At 33.8% G+C, this 20,406-nt stretch overlaps 1 protein-coding gene across 1 annotated transcript; it reads left to right on the top strand.

The window, feature by feature from the left end:
* Positions 1 to 242: 242 nt before the first annotated feature.
* Positions 243 to 14,499, top strand: LOC117689262 (uncharacterized). The gene is made up of 5 exons (XM_066086691.1): positions 243 to 319; positions 527 to 663; positions 4,653 to 4,836; positions 6,653 to 6,774; positions 14,077 to 14,499. Exons 1-5 carry the CDS (start codon positions 258 to 260, stop codon positions 14,169 to 14,171), a joined length of 600 nt encoding a protein of 199 aa, XP_065942763.1. The 5' UTR covers positions 243 to 257; the 3' UTR covers positions 14,172 to 14,499.
* Positions 14,500 to 20,406: the final 5,907 nt, after the last annotated feature.

Here is a 20,406-nt window from a genome sequence, read left to right on the forward strand (position 1 = left end):
GTAAGTTTAAGAAAAATGTCTGCTGCAAGAAAAGAGGAAATAAACTGCAATAAACATTATGTTAAAATCTTTATCATTCAACAACATTGTATCTGAGATAAATTCTATTTAAATAAATAAACAATCTTATAAATTATGAATAATGAAAAATTATAGAAAAAATAGGCATGTTTATATTTTATTTTGCATTCAAATTCATTTACGTTACGTTGATACTTTTATTTTTATTGATTTATCATTATTCATTATTTGATCACATGCTGCGCTCGCCCCAACGGTCGCATCGTAAAACATATTATTACAGGCATCTGAATCGCTGGTAAGAGTAATATCGAGGGACTCTGAACCCTAAAATTGGCTTGAGGTGTGGTTATTAGGCTTATTTATCTTTAATACTTTGTACATCAATGGCATCTTGAAAATTTTAACACTTTCAGAAAATTGTCTCTAACGTTACATTCCATGTCCTTGGTCGGTTCGTAGAATTGACGTAGTTTCGTTATACTGGCGGATTTTTTTTTATAAGCCTCGCTGTGAATTTCGCGCAACTCTCCGAAGCGGAGCTTAGGCCTATAGATAAAGACCCAACAACTGACGAGGAACGAAACATGGCTAGTTCTCCAACAATGCTCATATTTTTTATCACAATCGTCTCATTCTTTGGTAAGTCAATTTATGTTTAAATATTGCTCAGACTGTGAGTAACGTTTTACATAATATTATGAATTTGCGCACTCGCTTGTTTGTGAGATGTATAGCTTGCCTTTACACAGTACATGCAGAGATGCGCTGAATTCTAATTTTTTTTTCTACTTGAGGATCAGTTGTGATTACATAATTTTAATCATTCAGAATTTGAAACAAGCGCGTCTTTGTTTTGTTTTTAACTGTAATAACTTATTATATCTCTGTTGAGAAATTAGTGGATAGGCATAACGTTAGCCAACACCCCGGCCCTATCCACTTCTCAAATATGATTCCACGCGCAATCGCACAGAACAGCTGCAGAATGTTATAATTTGTAAACGGCTGGTTAACATGTTGTGCAGTACTGTGATTGTGAAATGGATAAGGGGTGCGATCATAAGGCTTTATAGGTAAAATGTTATGTTAGAATATCACTACAAAGCTTGATTTGAGGAAAGGTGTGGGGGGGGGGGGGGTGTTAACACAATCCGTCAGTCATTGGTACTTACTTCTTCAGGGCAGTTACAATCAAAGTTTGAGATTAAGGTTTGGGTCTATATAAAATTGTTTATTTGTGACCAAACAACAATTTCTTAATTGAAATAAAAAAGATGAGCACAATCAAGCTAAGGTTATCATACTTATCCACACCACCATCACAATATGCAAGGACATGTACATGTACAGATAGTTAACCAATGGAAATGCATTTTGTGTGTTTTAATTACTACCTCTTTGCCCAAGGTTGCATTTTTTAAAACAGTAGTACAGGTATAAACATTGATGTCACTTATCTGTGACTTTTTTTAACCGGGTTTTCCAACGGAAAAACCCCGTTATTGAAATGGCGGGCAGGTGGGCGGGCGAGCGGCTACCAAAAGGGTACCCTCATTGTATGAATATCTCCTCCAACAGTTTTCAAGATAGGAAGTTGTTCTTTTGCAGATCAATTGTACATATATCAGAGGTGTGAATATTGCTAAGATTTTGATTTCTGATACACCCTTGCGAATGTTATTGTCATTTAAATTTTAGACCACGTGTTTTTATTTGACCCTTTTGCAGTTTCACAGTAAAAATCATGCCTCGTGTTTATAGTGTATTTCATAGAATCTAGGTACTTGTAGTCAAATATAAAATCTAGAGGTTTATTGATTTTAAACTTTATCTTCATTAATTGGTGGATAAAATGTGTTCTAGAAATAAATGTGACAATACAATAAAATTACTTTTTTCTGCTGTTGCAACAATTAACATGCTTAGTAGAGATCTCCCCTAAGGGTTTATTCTCGAACCACGCCTGACCTAGTAATTGCATCAATAGTGAAACAGACTATACTATTTTATGCAGACTGTTCCTTGAAAATGGCTGGATATGCTAAGCTTTTGAGCAAAATAGACACCCATTATTTTTTTTTAAAAACATGGCATTGCACACAACAAACATCAAACATGGCTATGATTTTATTAAGCAACCAAATGTTTATATTTTCAACCACTTTACACGTGGTTGAACATGAATGATAACTCTGTTCTGAATATCACAGCTTAATTTAAATAACTGATAGATGGTGAAATAAAACATATTATTACATCTTAAAAGATTTTCATGTTTTAACATAAATCAAAGTAGGATATGATATGAAAAATGACCTGAACTTAAGTATTTTGAGAATATTATCTGAACACATATACTTCCGCTCAAAATTTCACACGAACTGAAAAAATCTCGGTGAAGTCTCATGAACTTTCATTCGAGCACCTCTGGATTTATTATATACTTGGCAACGATAAAGAAAACATTCCGAACACATTCGCAGGGGGGGGGGTGATAATTTATGAAAAAATACCAGCTCACGAACTTAGTCATTTTTTGGCAAAATATTGTATATCTATAGGGTGCTCCATTTCACTGAATATGGTAGGTAGTGTTTATCAATTCAGGGTTGACATGGATTATGGATACAGTTCACATAAAAGAAAACCAGGTTTGCTGTCACATTGACAGCTTTTCGTGTGTTTCTGTTTAAGAAAAAGGGAAAATTGCATTAAATACATAAAAGGCATAACAAAAAAATGTCTTCAAGATTGTAGATGTAGTCATTCCATGGTCATTTACATGAATACGCTGTAAGTATGTAACTTTTCAACAAAGTTTGAATAAATTATATCTATTTCATTATCACTTGTTTCTAAACGTTATTTGAAATGTAAAGAACAAATTTAACGATCATGTGTCAGCTTCGGAAATGCCAACCTCGGATATTACGAGTATCGGCTATAACGAGAAATAAAATTATGTTCCCAGCATCTCGTTAACTTATAGCGGGAGGCCACTGTATATTTATTTTTGAGCTACTTAAATTTGAAAATAAAATAAAAAAATTTACCCTCGGATCGAAAATATAAACACAGGTCAGTGAGATGGCAAATGAATGCATGTCTTAAATTTTAAAGATGACCTTAAAAGTGTTTTAAAAACAGAAATGTCTCCTCTGATGCAATATAGAACCAGATTAGATTAAAATTTAGAATGCACGCCTGAAATGATAAGGGGTTATTTACACTGGCAGGGTCAACCATATTTCTTAGTATGATCGATATTATCAGACAGGTTAACAAATATTAATCAATCTTTTTGTATACAGGTAACTTTTAAAAGATACCAATTATTAATAAGTAGATTTTTCCAAATATTAAACCAGTTGTTGGAATAATGATAAACCTTAATTGCTACTTTAAAACAGATGAAAAAGTTGGATGTACGTCTGTCAAGCAGGGGAAAATTATGTATATATATGATACCACTTCGAGAGCGACATACCAGAATATTTGCCCCAAAGTGACAGGAAAGCCCTGGAGTGTTTTGTCTCCTGGTCCTGATGGCAGAAGGACAAATATTCTGATATTACACTCGCCCAAGAAGACAATATAATATGCATTTCTATGTAGTATGATAAACTATTTCAAATTTGTATGTGCATTTTTATTTTGACATATTTATGTATAGTGTTTAACATAAATATATAGAAGACACTGTATTGAATGTATGGAAACATAGAGAGAGAGAGAGAGAGACACACACACACACACACACACACTGTAAATTCCTAATTAAACGCGAAGAATTAATATCCGCGTAAAATCGCAAGAAGTCCGTCTCGCGAATTTTAAAATCTTGCTTTTAATTTTGGGACACATGTAAACAGCATGAAAGTAAGATAAAATTTCGGCATTCGTGATTTTATGTTCTTGCGATTTGATGGTAAATCGTTGAATCGCAGAATTAAGTACTCGCGTAAAATAAGGAATCTACAGTGTATATATATATATATATATATATATACACACACACACACACACACACTAATTAATGTTCATGTCTGTCCTAGCTCTTTCAATCATCCAGCTCTTTCCCTCTTCTATATGTTTATTGAATGTTTTATGTACATTTGTACATTGGATGTTGTATGTACAGTCTTCATGTTGCCCCTTGAGGGCCCTTAATTGGTTAATAAAGAAATTGAAATTGAAATATAATTAAGATTTTTAAAAAATCAAAATCAGTTTAAGAACATAATTATTTCATTAACAACTGTATTTTAATTATTAATGCATCTTCATATCTTACAAATCAATATTTGTCGATCAGTGCTTTCAATAAGATTATTAGTAAATAATTTTTCATTTAAACAATTAGTTAAGTAATTTCTCTGAATAGCAGACACTGTCCTGACATTTTGATTTTCGAGGAACTGTCTATTATTACTTGGCTAAATTTCGAACTGTATTTCCTGTGTGATTCAGCAATTTTCAGGGCTTGGTAATAAAATTATCTCATTTGTGACAGAAAGGGAAAACTTATTCAAAAATGTTATATCAATAAATTATTGGGCATACATTGAATTGATGTTTATGCATGTACATTTATAGACATTTATAGACAACATTTGTCTTTTGTTCAGGACTAGGGGAGTGCGGAGAATGCTGTCGTATACGTAACATCTTAACTTCTGACACTGATGACGTTTGGTGCTCTGACTACTGCTGTATAAGCCTGGGAAACACCTACTGTTGTGACAGCAGTCTCCTGCAGGCTCCAGAGGAGGACCGACTCCCATTCTGTATTAACTGGTTCCACGTTTATGTGTAAGCCCACATTTATTCCAGTACAATTGTAAATGTAAACTTTGATTGAAACACAATGTAAATTTTTATTGAAGACAGCTTTTGAGTACCAGGCCTGCTTGTGAATTAAGTTTATTTTATATTGTTGTCTTTTATGGATAGTTTTATGGTCTTTCCTTTAGTCTATTAGCTATAAAGCACCATCAGTCTTGGTCAGCTAATGCATCATTGGCTAGGGGAATTATGCTAATCCAATAAAATATGAAGTAGGTCACTGGCTGCATTTTTAACCAGGTTTTCAAACGGAAAAATCCGGTTATTAAAATGGTAAAAATGGCAAGCGGGCGGATGGGCGACTGCCCAAAGGGTACCCTAATTGTACGGATAACTCCTCCTACAGTTTTGAAGATAGGAAGTTGTTCTTTTGCAGATCAATTGTACCTATGTCAGAGGTGTGCATATTGCTAGGATTTTGATTTCTGATAATGTATGAAAAAAATACCAGCTTTTGAACTCAGTCATTTTTTGGCAAATTTTTACATATAGGTTACCCTCAGTGTACAGATTACTCCTTCTACAGGTTTCAAGATAGGTTCTTTTGTAGATCAATTGTACATATATCAGAGGTGTGCATATTGCTAGGATTTTGATTTCTGATAATGAATGAAAAAAATACCAGCTCACGAACTTCGTCATTTTTTGACAAAATATTGCATATGGGATGCCCTAGTTGTACAGATAACTCCTCCAACAGTTTTTAAGATAGGAAGTTGTTCTTTTGTAGATCAATTGTACATATATCAGAGGTGTGCATATTTCTAGGATTTTGATTTCTGATAATGAATGAAAAAAATACCAGCTCACGAACTTGGTCATTTTTGGGTAAAATATTGCATAAAGGTGCCCTCAGTGTACGGATGACATACTCCTCCAACAGTTTTCAAGATAGGAAGTTGTTCTTTGCAGATTAATTGTATATATATCTGATAATGTATGAAAAAAATACCAGCTTTTGAACTCAGTCATTTTTTGGCAAAATATTGCATATAGGGTACCGTACTCAATATCACTGGATACGGTAGGTAGTGTTTATCAATTCAAGGTTGACATGGATTATGGATACAGTTCACATTAAAAAAAACCCTGGTTTGCTATCACATTGACAGCTTTTCACTTGTTTTATTTTTTTTACTATACATACTTTAATAGTGTACTGATCATATCTTGTGAATTGTGAGTCCTATAGGACCATTAAACTCAATCAGATTCATTTTAGGGGAAAGTGAGTGGTGACTCAAAAGTAGGTCACTGGCCTCATTTAGGAATTTTTATAGCTATGAATACTGAAAAAGTGTCATTCATGTCTTATGAACATACCTAATAGTCTAATACTACAAAAAGTACTATTTTCTACTATAACAAATTTGTTTCTGGCAATCCTTTGTTAAACCAGTTTCAAATTCTAGTGGGTACCTATTGTTGTATTGATTGGGATAGTGATGTATTGATATTGCCTATTCTATGTAGGTGGGTACCTATTGTTGTATCGATTGGGATAGTGATGTATTGATATTGCCTGTTCTATGTAGGTGGGTACCTATTGATGTATTGATTGGGATAATGATGTATTGATATTGCCTGTTCTATGTAGGTGGGTACCTATTGTTGTATTGATTGGGATAGTGATGTATTGATATTGCCTATTCTATATAGGTGGGTCCCTATTGTTGTATTGATTGGGATAGTGATGTATTGATATTGCCTATTCTATTTAGGTGGGTACCTATTGTTGTATCGATTGGGATAGTGATGTATTGATATTGCCTATTCTATATAGGTGGGTCCCTATTGTTGTATCGATTGGGATAGTGGTTCTGTGCATCGGATGCTGCATCTGCTGTTGCCGAGCCTGCTGTGGCAGAAGGAGGGAGACCATCATTGTCCAGGGCGGACAGCCAAGTAAGATTAGTAATATTGAAATTGGGTGGGTGGGAGCGGGGGGGGGGGGGGGGGGGGGGGGGGGGGGGGGGGGGGGGGGGAGGTTACCTTCTAAAGTGTACCCTCTTTAATGGTATTGTATATTTTCTTTATCAATTAATTGGTTACTTAGGGCTTAGGGCTTCGTTTTACAAATAAACTTATGACAAAGTCATGAATATTTTCAGTCTAGTGAAATGATCTTTGACAATTTTTGTTTATATTAAACCATTTATTTACATTTATTTTAACTTCTTTAGTTAAATTTTACAGCCATTTAATTCAGATATTGATTACGGTAGCTTGGTACATGTATTAATAAGCATTCATTAATTTGGTCGTAAATCGTAAGTTCTTTAGTAAAATACAGCCCTGCTCTGCAAGTACCTTATAGTGATCATGCAGTTTGTCTGTAAGTCTAATTTCATTTGTCCAGAGCAGTTTTCTTTTCTCTTTGGCCAAATTGGTGTCAAACTTAACATATATATGCCAATGGGTAGAGGGTGTCAAACTTAAGGTAGTCCATCCATAACTAAGGTGAATTTAACAATTTTGATTGATCTATACTACATCAAATACATATTTTGAAGCTATTATGAGGCTGACATAAACCAAACTTGGGTTTATGTATGTAGTCAATTTAATGAACTTTTTGCACTTAAAACTTTTTTTAAGAGTTGTCTGCCCTTTAGGAAAATTTAAAAAATTATTTTCTGAAAAAATGTATGGTAAACTATAAATTATTTTAGCATATTCGAAGACGGAGAAAGCTTTTGCAACTTTTTACCAAGAAAAATGTGAAAAAATTACTTGTACTAAAGAAATATATTTAAAAATGCATTTTTCCCATAGACTTCCATGTTAACTTCAACATATGATATATTTATCAAAATTAATTTCTTTTTTAAATTTCAAAGGTGAAACTTTATTATTTAATAAACTCCTTAAAATCACATTAAGATTTTAGTGATCAAACTTGCAATCTATTAGATATGAAATATGATAGTTATGGATGAACTACCTTAACATATATATGCCAATGGGTAGAGGGTGTGCAGGGACCTTAAGGTGGCTCTATACACCACTGTTTGATGACGCAGTACACAAAAAAGTAAATCTGGAAGCATGCAATATTCCGATACTGGCTGATTTAAACTGAGGCGAATTGTATGGGGACCGCTCTTTTGAAAAATTTATAAAATGAATAGATTTAATTTGATAATTGGAAAATTCATTACTTACAAGTATTAATGTTGTATGTGACAGCTTCACGTTGTGTGGTATTATTTATCGAAATAAACTTACAATAAAATCAAGTACCGGTATAATTTTTTAAAGAGTTTCTTTCCCACTATTGACATGTTACATGGTAGCGCAGTGGGTTAGTGGATTCACTAAAAACCTGTAGGTCATGAGTTAGACTTCAGGGGCCCGTTTCTCAAAAAGGCCTACGTCCAGGCGTAAGCTTAGTCCGGTCTATATCAGGGACTAAACCTCAAAACCAGACTAAGTTGCGTTTCACAAAAAGGCGGAAACTTAATCGGGACTAAATTTGGGTTTAAATCTACGCCTGCTAATGGGTAGGCGTAAGTCCTTAGTCTGTGCACAAAAATGGCGAGTGTTTTGTTTCTAAGGCAAAATATACAGAGAATTTTATTTTTTGGTTTGTTTTATGTGTTATTAAAGAAAACGTTCACATTTATTTAAATATTTGTACATGTCCGTAAAACTTTAAAAAATACCTATTGTTCAATAACTGTTTCTATTTCTAAATAAATTAAGATTAAATCAATTTGATAAATAATGGGCTCACCTTATTAAACGTATGTAATATACATTACTACTCGTAATGAAATTTACCTAAAGTGTGAAGAATGGGTATACCCTGATAAATGATATAAACACAATAATTAAAAAGATGCTTTACTTCTAAATTAAACATGTATTCCCCAACAAGATAGATGTATATAAGTACGAATAGATTATTGATTTTTTTAATCAATACGCAGTAAGCATGAACTAGAATTTAATGTTTCTAATCAAATTTGAACCTATGAAACGAAACTGATTTCAAAATTATGAATAGGAGCAACTCAAAACGTTTACATTTGTAATTTGTCCTTGTGTGTGGTTGTTTGTTCTTTACATATACATATATTACTGAAAACTTTACAACACGTATGCATTCTCATTTTCATATTTTTACTCCTAGTATCTTTACAAAACCGTATGAAAGCTACATGTATTTTGGAATGTTTATGAACTCGTATTTAGATACAATCAATTTTTGTTTGTTAAATTATTACTTAAAAATATGTTTTAGAAGCGTGCAGAGTGTGCATCAATTTTAGATCTGTTGACAAGCGTTTGTCAAGGTTATCGAATATTATAAAATTTCACATGCACATCTTGAATTTTTGGAAATCAATTTCATTAATCTTATTAATTCTAGGATGAAGTGATCAATTGCGTTCATATTTAACATCGATCGTAATTCTTTTAAAATAGGCATGGGGCACATGTACTATCAATGATCTTCGTGCATATTCATATGCATTGTTTATTTGTACTCATTTAATTGAATTGATCTTAAATTACTTGAATTCATAATACCGTATTTCACGGAATTTAGGTCGATACTTTTTTCCCCTGACATGTGGACCTCGCCCTATTCATCGCTTCGCCCAATTTATGTTTTTTTTTTTTTTTTGGTTGGAATTTTGCAAAAATTTATGCAACCCTCCAATAAAATTATGAGTGTTTACTATAATACTGCTTGAATTTCTGTGTAAAAATCGTATGGATTTTAATCAATATACTGTAGTAATTTATCATTTAAACAAAATTAAATGTAAATAGATTTATTTCTTCTTACATTTCTTACTTAGATCACTGACTGAATCATTAAATGCTGTCATGCATTTTGATCGTGTGCTTACGATAAACAGGAAATCGATTTCGCGTGGTAAAAGTAAAATGAGAACCGTACAAAGGGTAATTACGGGGGGAAATATCGTCGGGTAGAAATAAAAAAAAAAAACAATTTGTTTTCATAATAGAATACATGAACAAGTTTTTTTCTGTATATTCAACATAAAACTTTCGATGAAATTTTAGCCAGGTGTCTCTGAAATCAGTCTGGGTAGCGCTGACTTTGTTTATACACAGTTGAACTCTCGGCACGTGCTACTCATGCCTGCAGGCTTCAATAAGATCAGATCGAGGTTGACTCGTGTGTATATACACAGTAAAAAGTCACATAGAGACACAGGGTGGCATGTGCTACCGTAGTCATGCCTCCAGGCTAGGTAACTATCCCCCGGTTAACACCAGTTTGTACACATGGCAGGGAAGTAATAAAAAACGATCTTAAATTATAACCGGCTGTACTGAATTATTTGGTTTGAAAATTTTGACGCAATTTCAGACATTTTCTTACGATGTTTTCAAGAAATACATTTTATTTCCCTTTTGTTTAAAACTGTGAAATAAGATTAACTAGGCTACTATATGATAACGTTATTGGTTTAAACCATTTATTCATTAGAACTAGCGGTAATTTTTCGACCAATTCTTCGAAGTCGACCTATTTATACTTTTTTTTATATTATGGCTAAAAATGGCCTCCTTCGCCCAATAAACCGTATCGACCTAAATTCCGTGAAATATGGTAGTTTTGTTTCATCATATTTAAGATGTACGTATATTAAGGTATTTTTTTTATTTCGAAGTTGTCGACTTGCAATACAAAAGCATTGTTTTAGCAATTTTACAACAGTGTGCATTATTTACAAATTTAACTATCTTGCATTTATCGTACTTATTATATAAACAATTGTACACACCCCCACCCCAATAACCCAAAGCAGATAGGGAAAAAAGTAAAACTCACATGCACTTAATGTTAAAATCGCAAAGATGCAAAATGTCTTATCCGGAAGGGGATAGGGGATTTTTTTAGATGCCTTTTCCATTAAACTTGTAAAAACCTTTTATTTATAAAACTTTCTTTAAACAGGAAGGGTGTTCTTAGATAATTGCTTTTATATCTTTATTTTAATCAAGATACTGTATAGAGGGTTATTTTTGTCCCGTGCAATTTCTGTCCTTCTACACTTGCAAACAGTTTCACTCTGCCGTGACTTCGCCCAGTCACAGCTGTTACTTAAGTTACTTAATATTAGATATTGAAAATCAACAGAAATTTGTCCGCTGACAACAAGGGTGAAATGATTGAAAATTAAATAGGGCGAATTATTCCCAGCTGTTTATGGTGTATATTACTTTCAACCCCCCCCCCCTCGTGCAATTTCCGTCCTTCTACACTTGCAAACAGTTTCACTCTGCCGTGACTTCGCCCAGTCACAGCTGTTACTTAAGTATATTACTTTCAACCCCCCCCCTTGCAATTTCCGTCCTTCTACACTTGCAAACAGTTTCACTCTGCCGTGACTTCGCCCAGTCACAGCTGTTACTTAAGTTACTTAATATTAGATATTGAAAATCAACAGAAATTTGTCCGCTGACAACAAGGGTGAAATGATTGAAAATTAAATAGGGCGAATTATTCCCAGCTGTTTATGGTGTATATTACTTTCAACACCCCCCCACCCCCCACCCCCCGTGCAATTTCTGTCCTTCTACACTTGCAAACAGTTTCACTCTGCCGTGACTTCGCCCAGTCACAGCTGTTACTTAAGTATATTACTTTCAAACCAACCCCCCCCCCCCCCCCCCCCCCCTTGCAATTTCCGTCCTTCTACACTTGCAAACAGTTTCACTCTGCCGTGACTTCGCCCAGTCACAGCTGTTACTTAAGTATATTACTTTCAACCCCCCCCCTTGCAATTTCCGTCCTTCTACACTTGCAAACAGTTTCACTCTGCCGTGACTTCGCCCAGTCACAGCTGTTACTTAAGTTACTTAATATTAGATATTGAAAATCAACAGAAATTTGTCCGCTGACAACAAGGGTGAAATGATTGAAAATTAAATAGGGCGAATTATTCCCAGCTGTTTATGGTGTATATTACTTTCAACACCCCCCCACCCCCCACCCCCCGTGCAATTTCTGTCCTTCTACACTTGCAAACAGTTTCACTCTGCCGTGACTTCGCCCAGTCACAGCTGTTACTTAAGTATATTACTTTCAAACCAACCCCCCCCCCCCTTGCAATTTCCGTCCTTCTACACTTGCAAACAGTTTCACTCTGCCGTGACTTCGCCCAGTCACAGCTGTTACTTAAGTTACTTAATATTAGATATTGAAAATCAACAGAAATTTGTCCGCTGACAACAAGGGTGAAATGATTGAAAATTAAATAGGGCGAACCCCCCCCCCCCCCCCCCCCCCCCGAAGAAACCAGAACAAAACAGTCGATCGATTAAAATACAGGAGAGGGAGTTGTTGGGGAGACCTCGGCCTCAAATGTTGATAATTCCTGTCTTGTTAATTGTTGACTATTAATATCTTTCAAAACTATTATCATTTGAATCGCAGAAAATCAAGAATCGTTTCCATGTCATTGTCTACATTCTTTCAATATTGGAACAGAGGATGGACAAGGTTCATGTAATATTATTTATACAGTAAGATATTTTCGATTTCAGTTGGTTGCTGTTATACTCATGGTCATATTATTTTCTATAAATAATAATATAGTGAATTGATAAAAAAGAATCAAGCTTTATCCCAGCATCTGAAAATGTCTAAAGAACTACAGTGTCTATGAAGCATACTTCTCATTCTGCAGATGTATTTGGGCATATCCACTGTACCTTTTCCCTGTATTCTATAAATATAATTAAATTAATATGTCAGATTGTGCCTAAATATCATCTACAATGCATGTAATTGTCACATATTTGGTTTCTGAAACCTCTTATATATGCCGCTTTCATATCAACTGTTTTTCTCAATAATTTCATTATGTTAAGAAGTGTATAGGCATTTGTTCTACTTTTATTAATATAAAATGTCATGAACAGCTTGAACTATGCAGATTCAGTGGTAAAGTATGACATGCGTACTTTCGGGTACTACATGTACTATGAATTGGAAAATTGATCCATCACATATAATCATAGCCTCAAAGCAAAACAAAATACGATATGCGCATGCTTAGTACTCAGCGAAGATGTCTAAGTTTTTCGACATTTAAACCCTAACTTACGCCACTTTCAGAAACGCAACTTAGACCCGACTAAATATTGGCGTAACTTTGTTAGTCGGACTAACTTAGGCCCAGATTTACGCCTTTTTGAGAAACGGGCCCCTGTTGAGAACAATAAATTTTTTAACTTTACAAAATTTTCTAAAACGTATTTTTTGGTTGAATACTGTGAAAGAAAATTCTAAACCGGTGAAAATATTTCAATTATAATATACTTTAATGCACATTAATATTGACACCTTCAGGAGATGGGAGGGTTGCTTTGAATTTCTCTCAGGTTGGGATACATATAAATCCTAATAACCTAGTCAATTTCCCCCTTTATTTATTTGACTTAGTTCTGCATTAAAGCAAATACTAGTATATTCACTTATACAGCCATATAATGAAATATGTATCATTCCAACATTATATTTAGGAAATTTTCTTCAACTCAGAAATGAAAAGTCCCCAAGGTGTTTGGGCCTTAGGACTTAGGAACGATAACCCTTACCTGAGGAACTTTCATACGAAATAAAATTTAAAATATTTTTTGTGTTTATTTGCAATGATTTTCATTCAATTTTTTATGTCACATTTATTAAAATGCATTTTCTTATAACATCAAGCAACTTTTTCAGATGATTTGTCAACAAAGTAAGAAAATATGAAAAATTATGTTTTGGGGAAATACAAAAAAAAATTGCAATAATAACATTTTTTAATGTTATGAAGTGTAATATTTTTTTTATGTGTCCGAAGAAATATCCATCATATGACAATTTTTTTTTCTCAATTTGTTAATAGCTGTCTCTTTAAAAACTATTTTACAAAAACACGAAAAAAACATTAAAAAATTCTTTTAAAATACCTATAGTATCCCTATCATCATTTTAATATTTGATAAGTATATGTTTTGTGGTCTTCTGTTGAAAATTGGAATAAACTGTGGGTGTATAGAGCCACCTTAAACAACTTTTTTTTCATCCAAGAACAAGGCGGAAAAACATTTCTGGAATAAAGTCCTCTTGAAATGATTTTATTTTTTCTCCATCCACATATTTATTGCAATAAATAGTCCAGGAAATGTTTAAAGAGCACAATAAAATAAAAAGAATTTTTACTTTTGCAGGTGGGACCACAGTGGTTGCCCAGCAACAAGCGACCATGATGAATCCTGTTGGTTACGCACCTTCTCCCTACAGCGCTGGATACGACCAGCCTTGAATGGTGGCCAAAGAACAACAAACAAGATTTCATAGTCCGTTATCATGAACATTTTTTAATATGTAATATTTTGTCTAGAAATGTTGTTTTATATCATGAAAAATATCATGGGAGTTTTTTTTCTTCATTTTTTGACATGTAAAAAAGCATTTAATATTTTTTCTTCATTTTTATCCTTTGGTATTCTGTTCATAGTGAAAGTTATGTAAAAATGTATCTTATTATAATTTTTTCATTTTATAGTCAGATGAACAAAGTGATGCAGATCAATGCCTATGCAAATTGTGTGTTCAACTTTTTTTCTTATAATAAAATTGTTTTTTTTTTATTTCCAAGTTTTCATTTGTTATACATGAAGAATCTATAGAACCATTTTAACAAGACTGTAGAGTTTCGGTAGGATATAGCATCAAGACAAGTTAAAAATGAGGCTGGCTCAATTGAAGTATACAAAGATTGTTGTCTCTGCTCAAATGCCAGCCAAATCTTGTTGATTTCAAAAAGTCATGGCTAGTGGCCAACAATGAAATAGAAAGGCCTACATCACATTGCTATTTGACACAACTATCCAAAGTCCCAGCTCCTATGGGCATTTAAAGCCTATACTGTATAGTATGAATTTGCTGAGATTGTTTCTTGACAGTTTATACAGTTTAATTTTAAAAGTTTCATTTAAAACAAATTTGGGGGTATATATATGTTTATTCATGCACCAATCGAGGGGATGGGGTGGCATATGCATTAAAACAATAAAACAACATGATTATAACAAATAATGGGTGAAATATATAGATATTGAACTGTTAAGTAAGCATAGCAAGTTACAATGGGAGGTACATCTGATATAACTCGTACCAAGTTGTCATATAATGCATATGCAAGGGTAGATGTGTATTTGCAAGTACAGAAATAAACAGCTATAAATACACAATCCCTCAAAGCAATACGCTAGTATTAATACAGACACATTATATACAGCCCCCAATATGTATTTGTATTCCATATACAATTGTATTCAGACATATTATATAATTATACATTTGTGATATATTTTCAAGGTAGGACAGTGAGTGGAAGTATAGAATTTTATATAGAGGGGTGAAAACTATTCAGTTTTGAGGTTCTGTCAACCTGTGTGTGGTATAACATTTAGGGAATGACTTCAGAGATTAAACCATGGAACAGAAGTTGCTCTTGGCCTGAATGTTTGTCACGACCGTAAACCAGTCATTTGATTAAACACAATGTATTTTTAAACTGACATTTTTCCTAATAGAAGATTTTTTTTGTTGTCAATACTAGTATTAAATTCTTAGGAGCTAAAAAGAACATCAAGTATGTTGGGGTGGCTGAATTCATTTTTCACAGGGGGGGGGGGGCATTATCTGAGTTATGAGTTAGTTTAAACTTGTGTTTAGAGAAAATTTATAATCTATAAAATGGACAGTGGTTTGTCATTGTGGGTTATTTTGATATTGCTTCTGACATATAAACAAAAGTTTCTATTAATCATTAGTTAATTCTAGTAATCTTTAAATAGAGAAATAAATTATTTTGAATAATAGTACTTAGCTTAGAAGCTGTTTAGATTTAGGGCATTTATGTAAATAAAATTAAAAATTATTAATATTATTGTAGTGTTCTAGCAATTTTTAAAATAGTTTGTAATATCAAACTCTACTTTTTACATTTAAATATGGGAATTATGCATTTATTATGATAATGTATGGGAGGTTTATCCAAGTTAACAAAATGCTTGCTCATCAATGAAAATCATAGTCCTGCGATGTGGTATTGAATTGTATGGTTGTACCATAGAAGAAAGTGGGGAAATTTTAAAAAAAACTCATAGGATCTGTGAAGACTCGGATTAAAAACATATTCAAGGTTTCACCAACAGACGAGCTTTGCATGGCTATTTTCATTTACTGCAAACGGAGGGGTTAACTATTGTCGCTGTGGGGTTTTTTTCTCAATGACAATTAAATAAAACATAGGTTACCACAGATTACAAAGCTCACCGAGACGAGGCATCGATCACTTTTATGAAGCATCACTTTCATGAGACCACCTTTATCATATTATATTTTTAAAAATCATACATAATGATCTTGGATGTTGGATACTGTAGCATATATCATGATACAAAATTGTATGATAATCATATGTAAATTTTATACAGTATTGTATGATAAAATGATTCGCAATACACTAATTAATATAAAATACGATATTGCATCCTATGATATCGTACAATATTTGGTCATATGATATATAATATGATACAATGTAGTACTGAAATATATAATTATAAAATGTGATATTGTATCAAATGATACAAAATTGTATCATTTTATACATTATTGTTTAACATCACATATTATATGATACAATATAATATCATTTCATCTATATCATATCACATGATACATTACAATATTGTAACATACAATAGTGTATCATAACAGTACAGTACTATAATCATCTATAGGAGCAAGTTTGGTGAAGTTAGAACCAGTAATAACTAAGATATAATCATCAGAGGGCACCAGCTCCAAAAATCTTTGCCTCAATCAGCATCTGAAACCTATGGCTTAGATTCACCATTCAAGCCTGTCAAGTGCGAAGACCTGTATCACAAGACGCACATCATCGGATCCATTGAAGTTTGGTGAAGTTAGGACCAGTAATAACAAAGATATAGTATATAGTAGTCATCAAAAGACACCTGTTCCAAAACTTAAACCAGCTCCAAAAACCAGATCCTTATTCCGCATCCGAAACATATGGCTCAGATTCAGCATTCAAGCCTGTCAAGTGCATCAGTATCATAAGACGCTCCATCCATGCACGTTTTGTGAAGTTAGGTCCAGTAGTAACTTAGAAATGGCTATCAAAGGACACCTGCTCCAATTAAAAACTTGAACCTGCTCTGAAAACCTTAATTCCTCCAGCATCTGAAATTCATGGCCCAGATTCAGCATCCAGGTCTTTCAAGTCCATGAGTAGGTATAGATGATTCATTCATGCAGGTGTGGTGAAGATACGACAAGTGATAACTTAGATACAGGACCTGCACCAAAAACTTTAACCAGGTCCGGAGGCCGACGCCGGGGGTATAGCATAAGCTCCCCCTGACTTCGGTATGCCAAAAATATCATCGGATACGAAATTCGTATTATCGCGTACAAAGCAATGCAAATCAGAATTTCACATTACAACAAAAACAGTGAGAAAAACTAACGTTTTAATGAACCTTTGTCAATCATATAGCAATCTGTGGAATTATTAGAATTCGCAGTTGCTCAATTTTCGTTTTTTAATTCGTGGGAGCCCTCCTCCCACGAATTTACATTTTCGACGAAAACAAATTTTGAAAAGAGTTACTTTTCTTACTGAAACTGAAAACGACCCATCCAAGAATTAAATCCCCACGAATGATAAAAAATCCCACAAACCACGAAAATTGGCCCCTACGAATTTAAATGATTCCTTTATATATGATGTTTTTATTAATTATCAATTATCACATTTCTGATATACTGAGGTATCGGCTGTTTGAATTACATTGCAATATGAAATCACAGATTGGCCGTCATAATGTAAAGAATATCTATAACATTTATCGCAATGATCATGTAAGAAACGACGCTTTCCGAACGGAGATAACAAACTTGAAAAGAGATGCATGTTCAAAATGGTTAACATAAAGCAGCAGTCTGACAGGCCTGTTTCAAGATCGGAATGTAGTCAGAAACATTAATTAAACCGTCTTCCACTTATGAATTTATTTCTAAGACAAGACCAGTTGGCAGTAAGCAGTTGGCAATAGGCAGTAAGCAGTAAACAGTTGGCAGCTGACAGTTGGCTGTCGTATATGGAATTCCATAAGCAGATGCAGGGACAGAAAATTGTTGAATGGCAGATGTACATTCACTACTTCGTGAAGATAATAACATTGAATTCGCGGAAAACTGTGTTTTTACAGGGAGTCAACCCCCTTAATAGTAAAAGAATAGAAAGATGGTGGGGATATCTTAAAGAAACGTACATTAACTCGTGTTTAACACTTTTGAGAGACATAAGAGATAGTGGAGATATTGATTTGTCTGATGCTATCCATATAGAAAGACTGAGACTTTGTTTCAGTCCTGTCGTCTAGAATGACCTTGAAAGAGTGATGGACACATGGAATAATCATATAATTAGAAATCAAAACACATTTTGTCCATCGGATCGTCCATCTTTTTTGTGTATCAACCAGAAGTGTTTGGTTGTTGCGATATAAAAAAGGATGTAGACTGAAACATTCTTCATATGTTTGAAAATATTCAGGCAACTGAAAATGATTTTGTAATGTAGTGAGTTTTCTGAAATTGCTTCAGAATCGATGTTGCATCTAAATCTACTGCTAACAAGCACGTTACACGGGGCTATGGAACTTTTTGCAAACCTTATAACCTAGGTTTTTTAAAGTTTAACGTAGTAACATGATTTCTGTAAAAATAAATGTTAAACACACACCACACCACTACACTGTAGAGTTTTAATTTAACCTGCTCAAACCAATGTGGTCAAAACACTTTTTAAAAGCCATGGATGGTATTGGCGGTCATATTCCATCATTCCCAACGCAGATTCTTTGCAGCAAGTTGCGCAAGGGGATACTAAATATCGCGTACAGAGCAATGCAAATCAGGATTTTAAATTACAACAAAAACAGTGAAAAAAACCAACGTTTTAATGAACCTCTATCATTCATAGCTTATATGATTTTTTCATATTATAATTACTAGTTTCCCATTTCTGATACACTGAGACAAATTACGTTCACATAAAGCACGCGACCTGTTTCTTTACAAGATCGGATTATATTCAGAAACATTAATTTTTCTGAGACAAGACCATCTACAAGCAACTGGCAGGAGAAAGCAGGAGTCAGGAGAAAGCAAGTTGGCAGTAGGCAGCAAGCAGTTGGTAGCTGACAGATGGCTGTCGTATATGGAATTCCATACCTACTCTTAAAATAAGTGGCATAGAGTGGACCCTTTTTTGAAAGACCTATCTACCAATCCCTCCATCCTCAAATAAATGTATGCACATGCGCTTAACCAAATAAAGAGGTAGAGAAAGCAATTGGCAGTAAGCAGTTGGCAGTGAGTAGTAAACAGTTGGCAGTAAGCAGTTGGCAGCTGGCAGTTGGCTGTCGTATATGGAATTCCATATTAGACCCATATTATGATAAAACCTTTTGCATTACAAACATTTTTCTACCCACTCCACGCCCAACAAAACCCAAATAACTGTTATAATTCGAAAAATGTGCAAAATTAATCGACGACATTTTTACTTTCCTTGTGCGCCCAGATTCCTACCGAATCTACATCTTAAGCGCCCACTTCCTTTAACGGTGAATTCAACAATCCTTATTTTTATCGACGTGCAAAAGAAAAAAATTGACAGAAAACTTCATTATTGCATGTAGCACATATATTTATATAAATGTAGTTACAATTTGTTCACTTGTTATTTAAGGGTTCGTTTTTTATTTATCTAAAATTGAGTTAAATCAGAACCGTATAAAGAGAAAGCAGATTTATTTTAATTCGGTCGATGCAGGTTTCAAAAGACTGGTGAAAATGGTGTAGTGAGCTGACAAACAATCCTAATAATTCAACATATGTCCCCTCCCCATCAACTGTGCCTAAATGTGCTACTGTAACGGTGTTCTTATCAATCTATTTTCAGAAGGTAATGATATTTAATTTTTAATTTAACCTTAAATCTTGCTCGCAAGATAGTCCGGAAAGTATTAAGCACATTCGGACGTTGCGCATGGTGTTTGTAAAAACTATAGTAACGCCAAAATGCTGTTCAAAATGAGACCATAACGTAACGTTATTGTGACAGTGAATCGTCATTTTTGCAACGTTTTGAGAAATTAAATATAATATATTATTATATTTTCTTACACTGAAAATAGTTATGATAGATGGTATACTCTGATAAAGAAAATGTTCTAAGTGGTTGACATGGATTTTTGTTCAACAATTTCTAAAATAAAAAAAGAGTCACAGCCCCACCCCACCCTTTCGCCACAAGAACACAGCCCCCTACGCCATATCGGGTTTTCGATCAAAGACACCTCATTTCATACATGCACGTGAGATGGTTTTCTTTTATAAATGTAGATTTTCTATCCACGTGGAATGAGTTTGGACGAAAAAACTTGGAT

This window comes from Magallana gigas, chromosome 6, assembly GCF_963853765.1.
Source record: "Magallana gigas chromosome 6, xbMagGiga1.1, whole genome shotgun sequence".
NCBI classification, from domain to species: domain Eukaryota; kingdom Metazoa; phylum Mollusca; class Bivalvia; order Ostreida; family Ostreidae; genus Magallana; species Magallana gigas.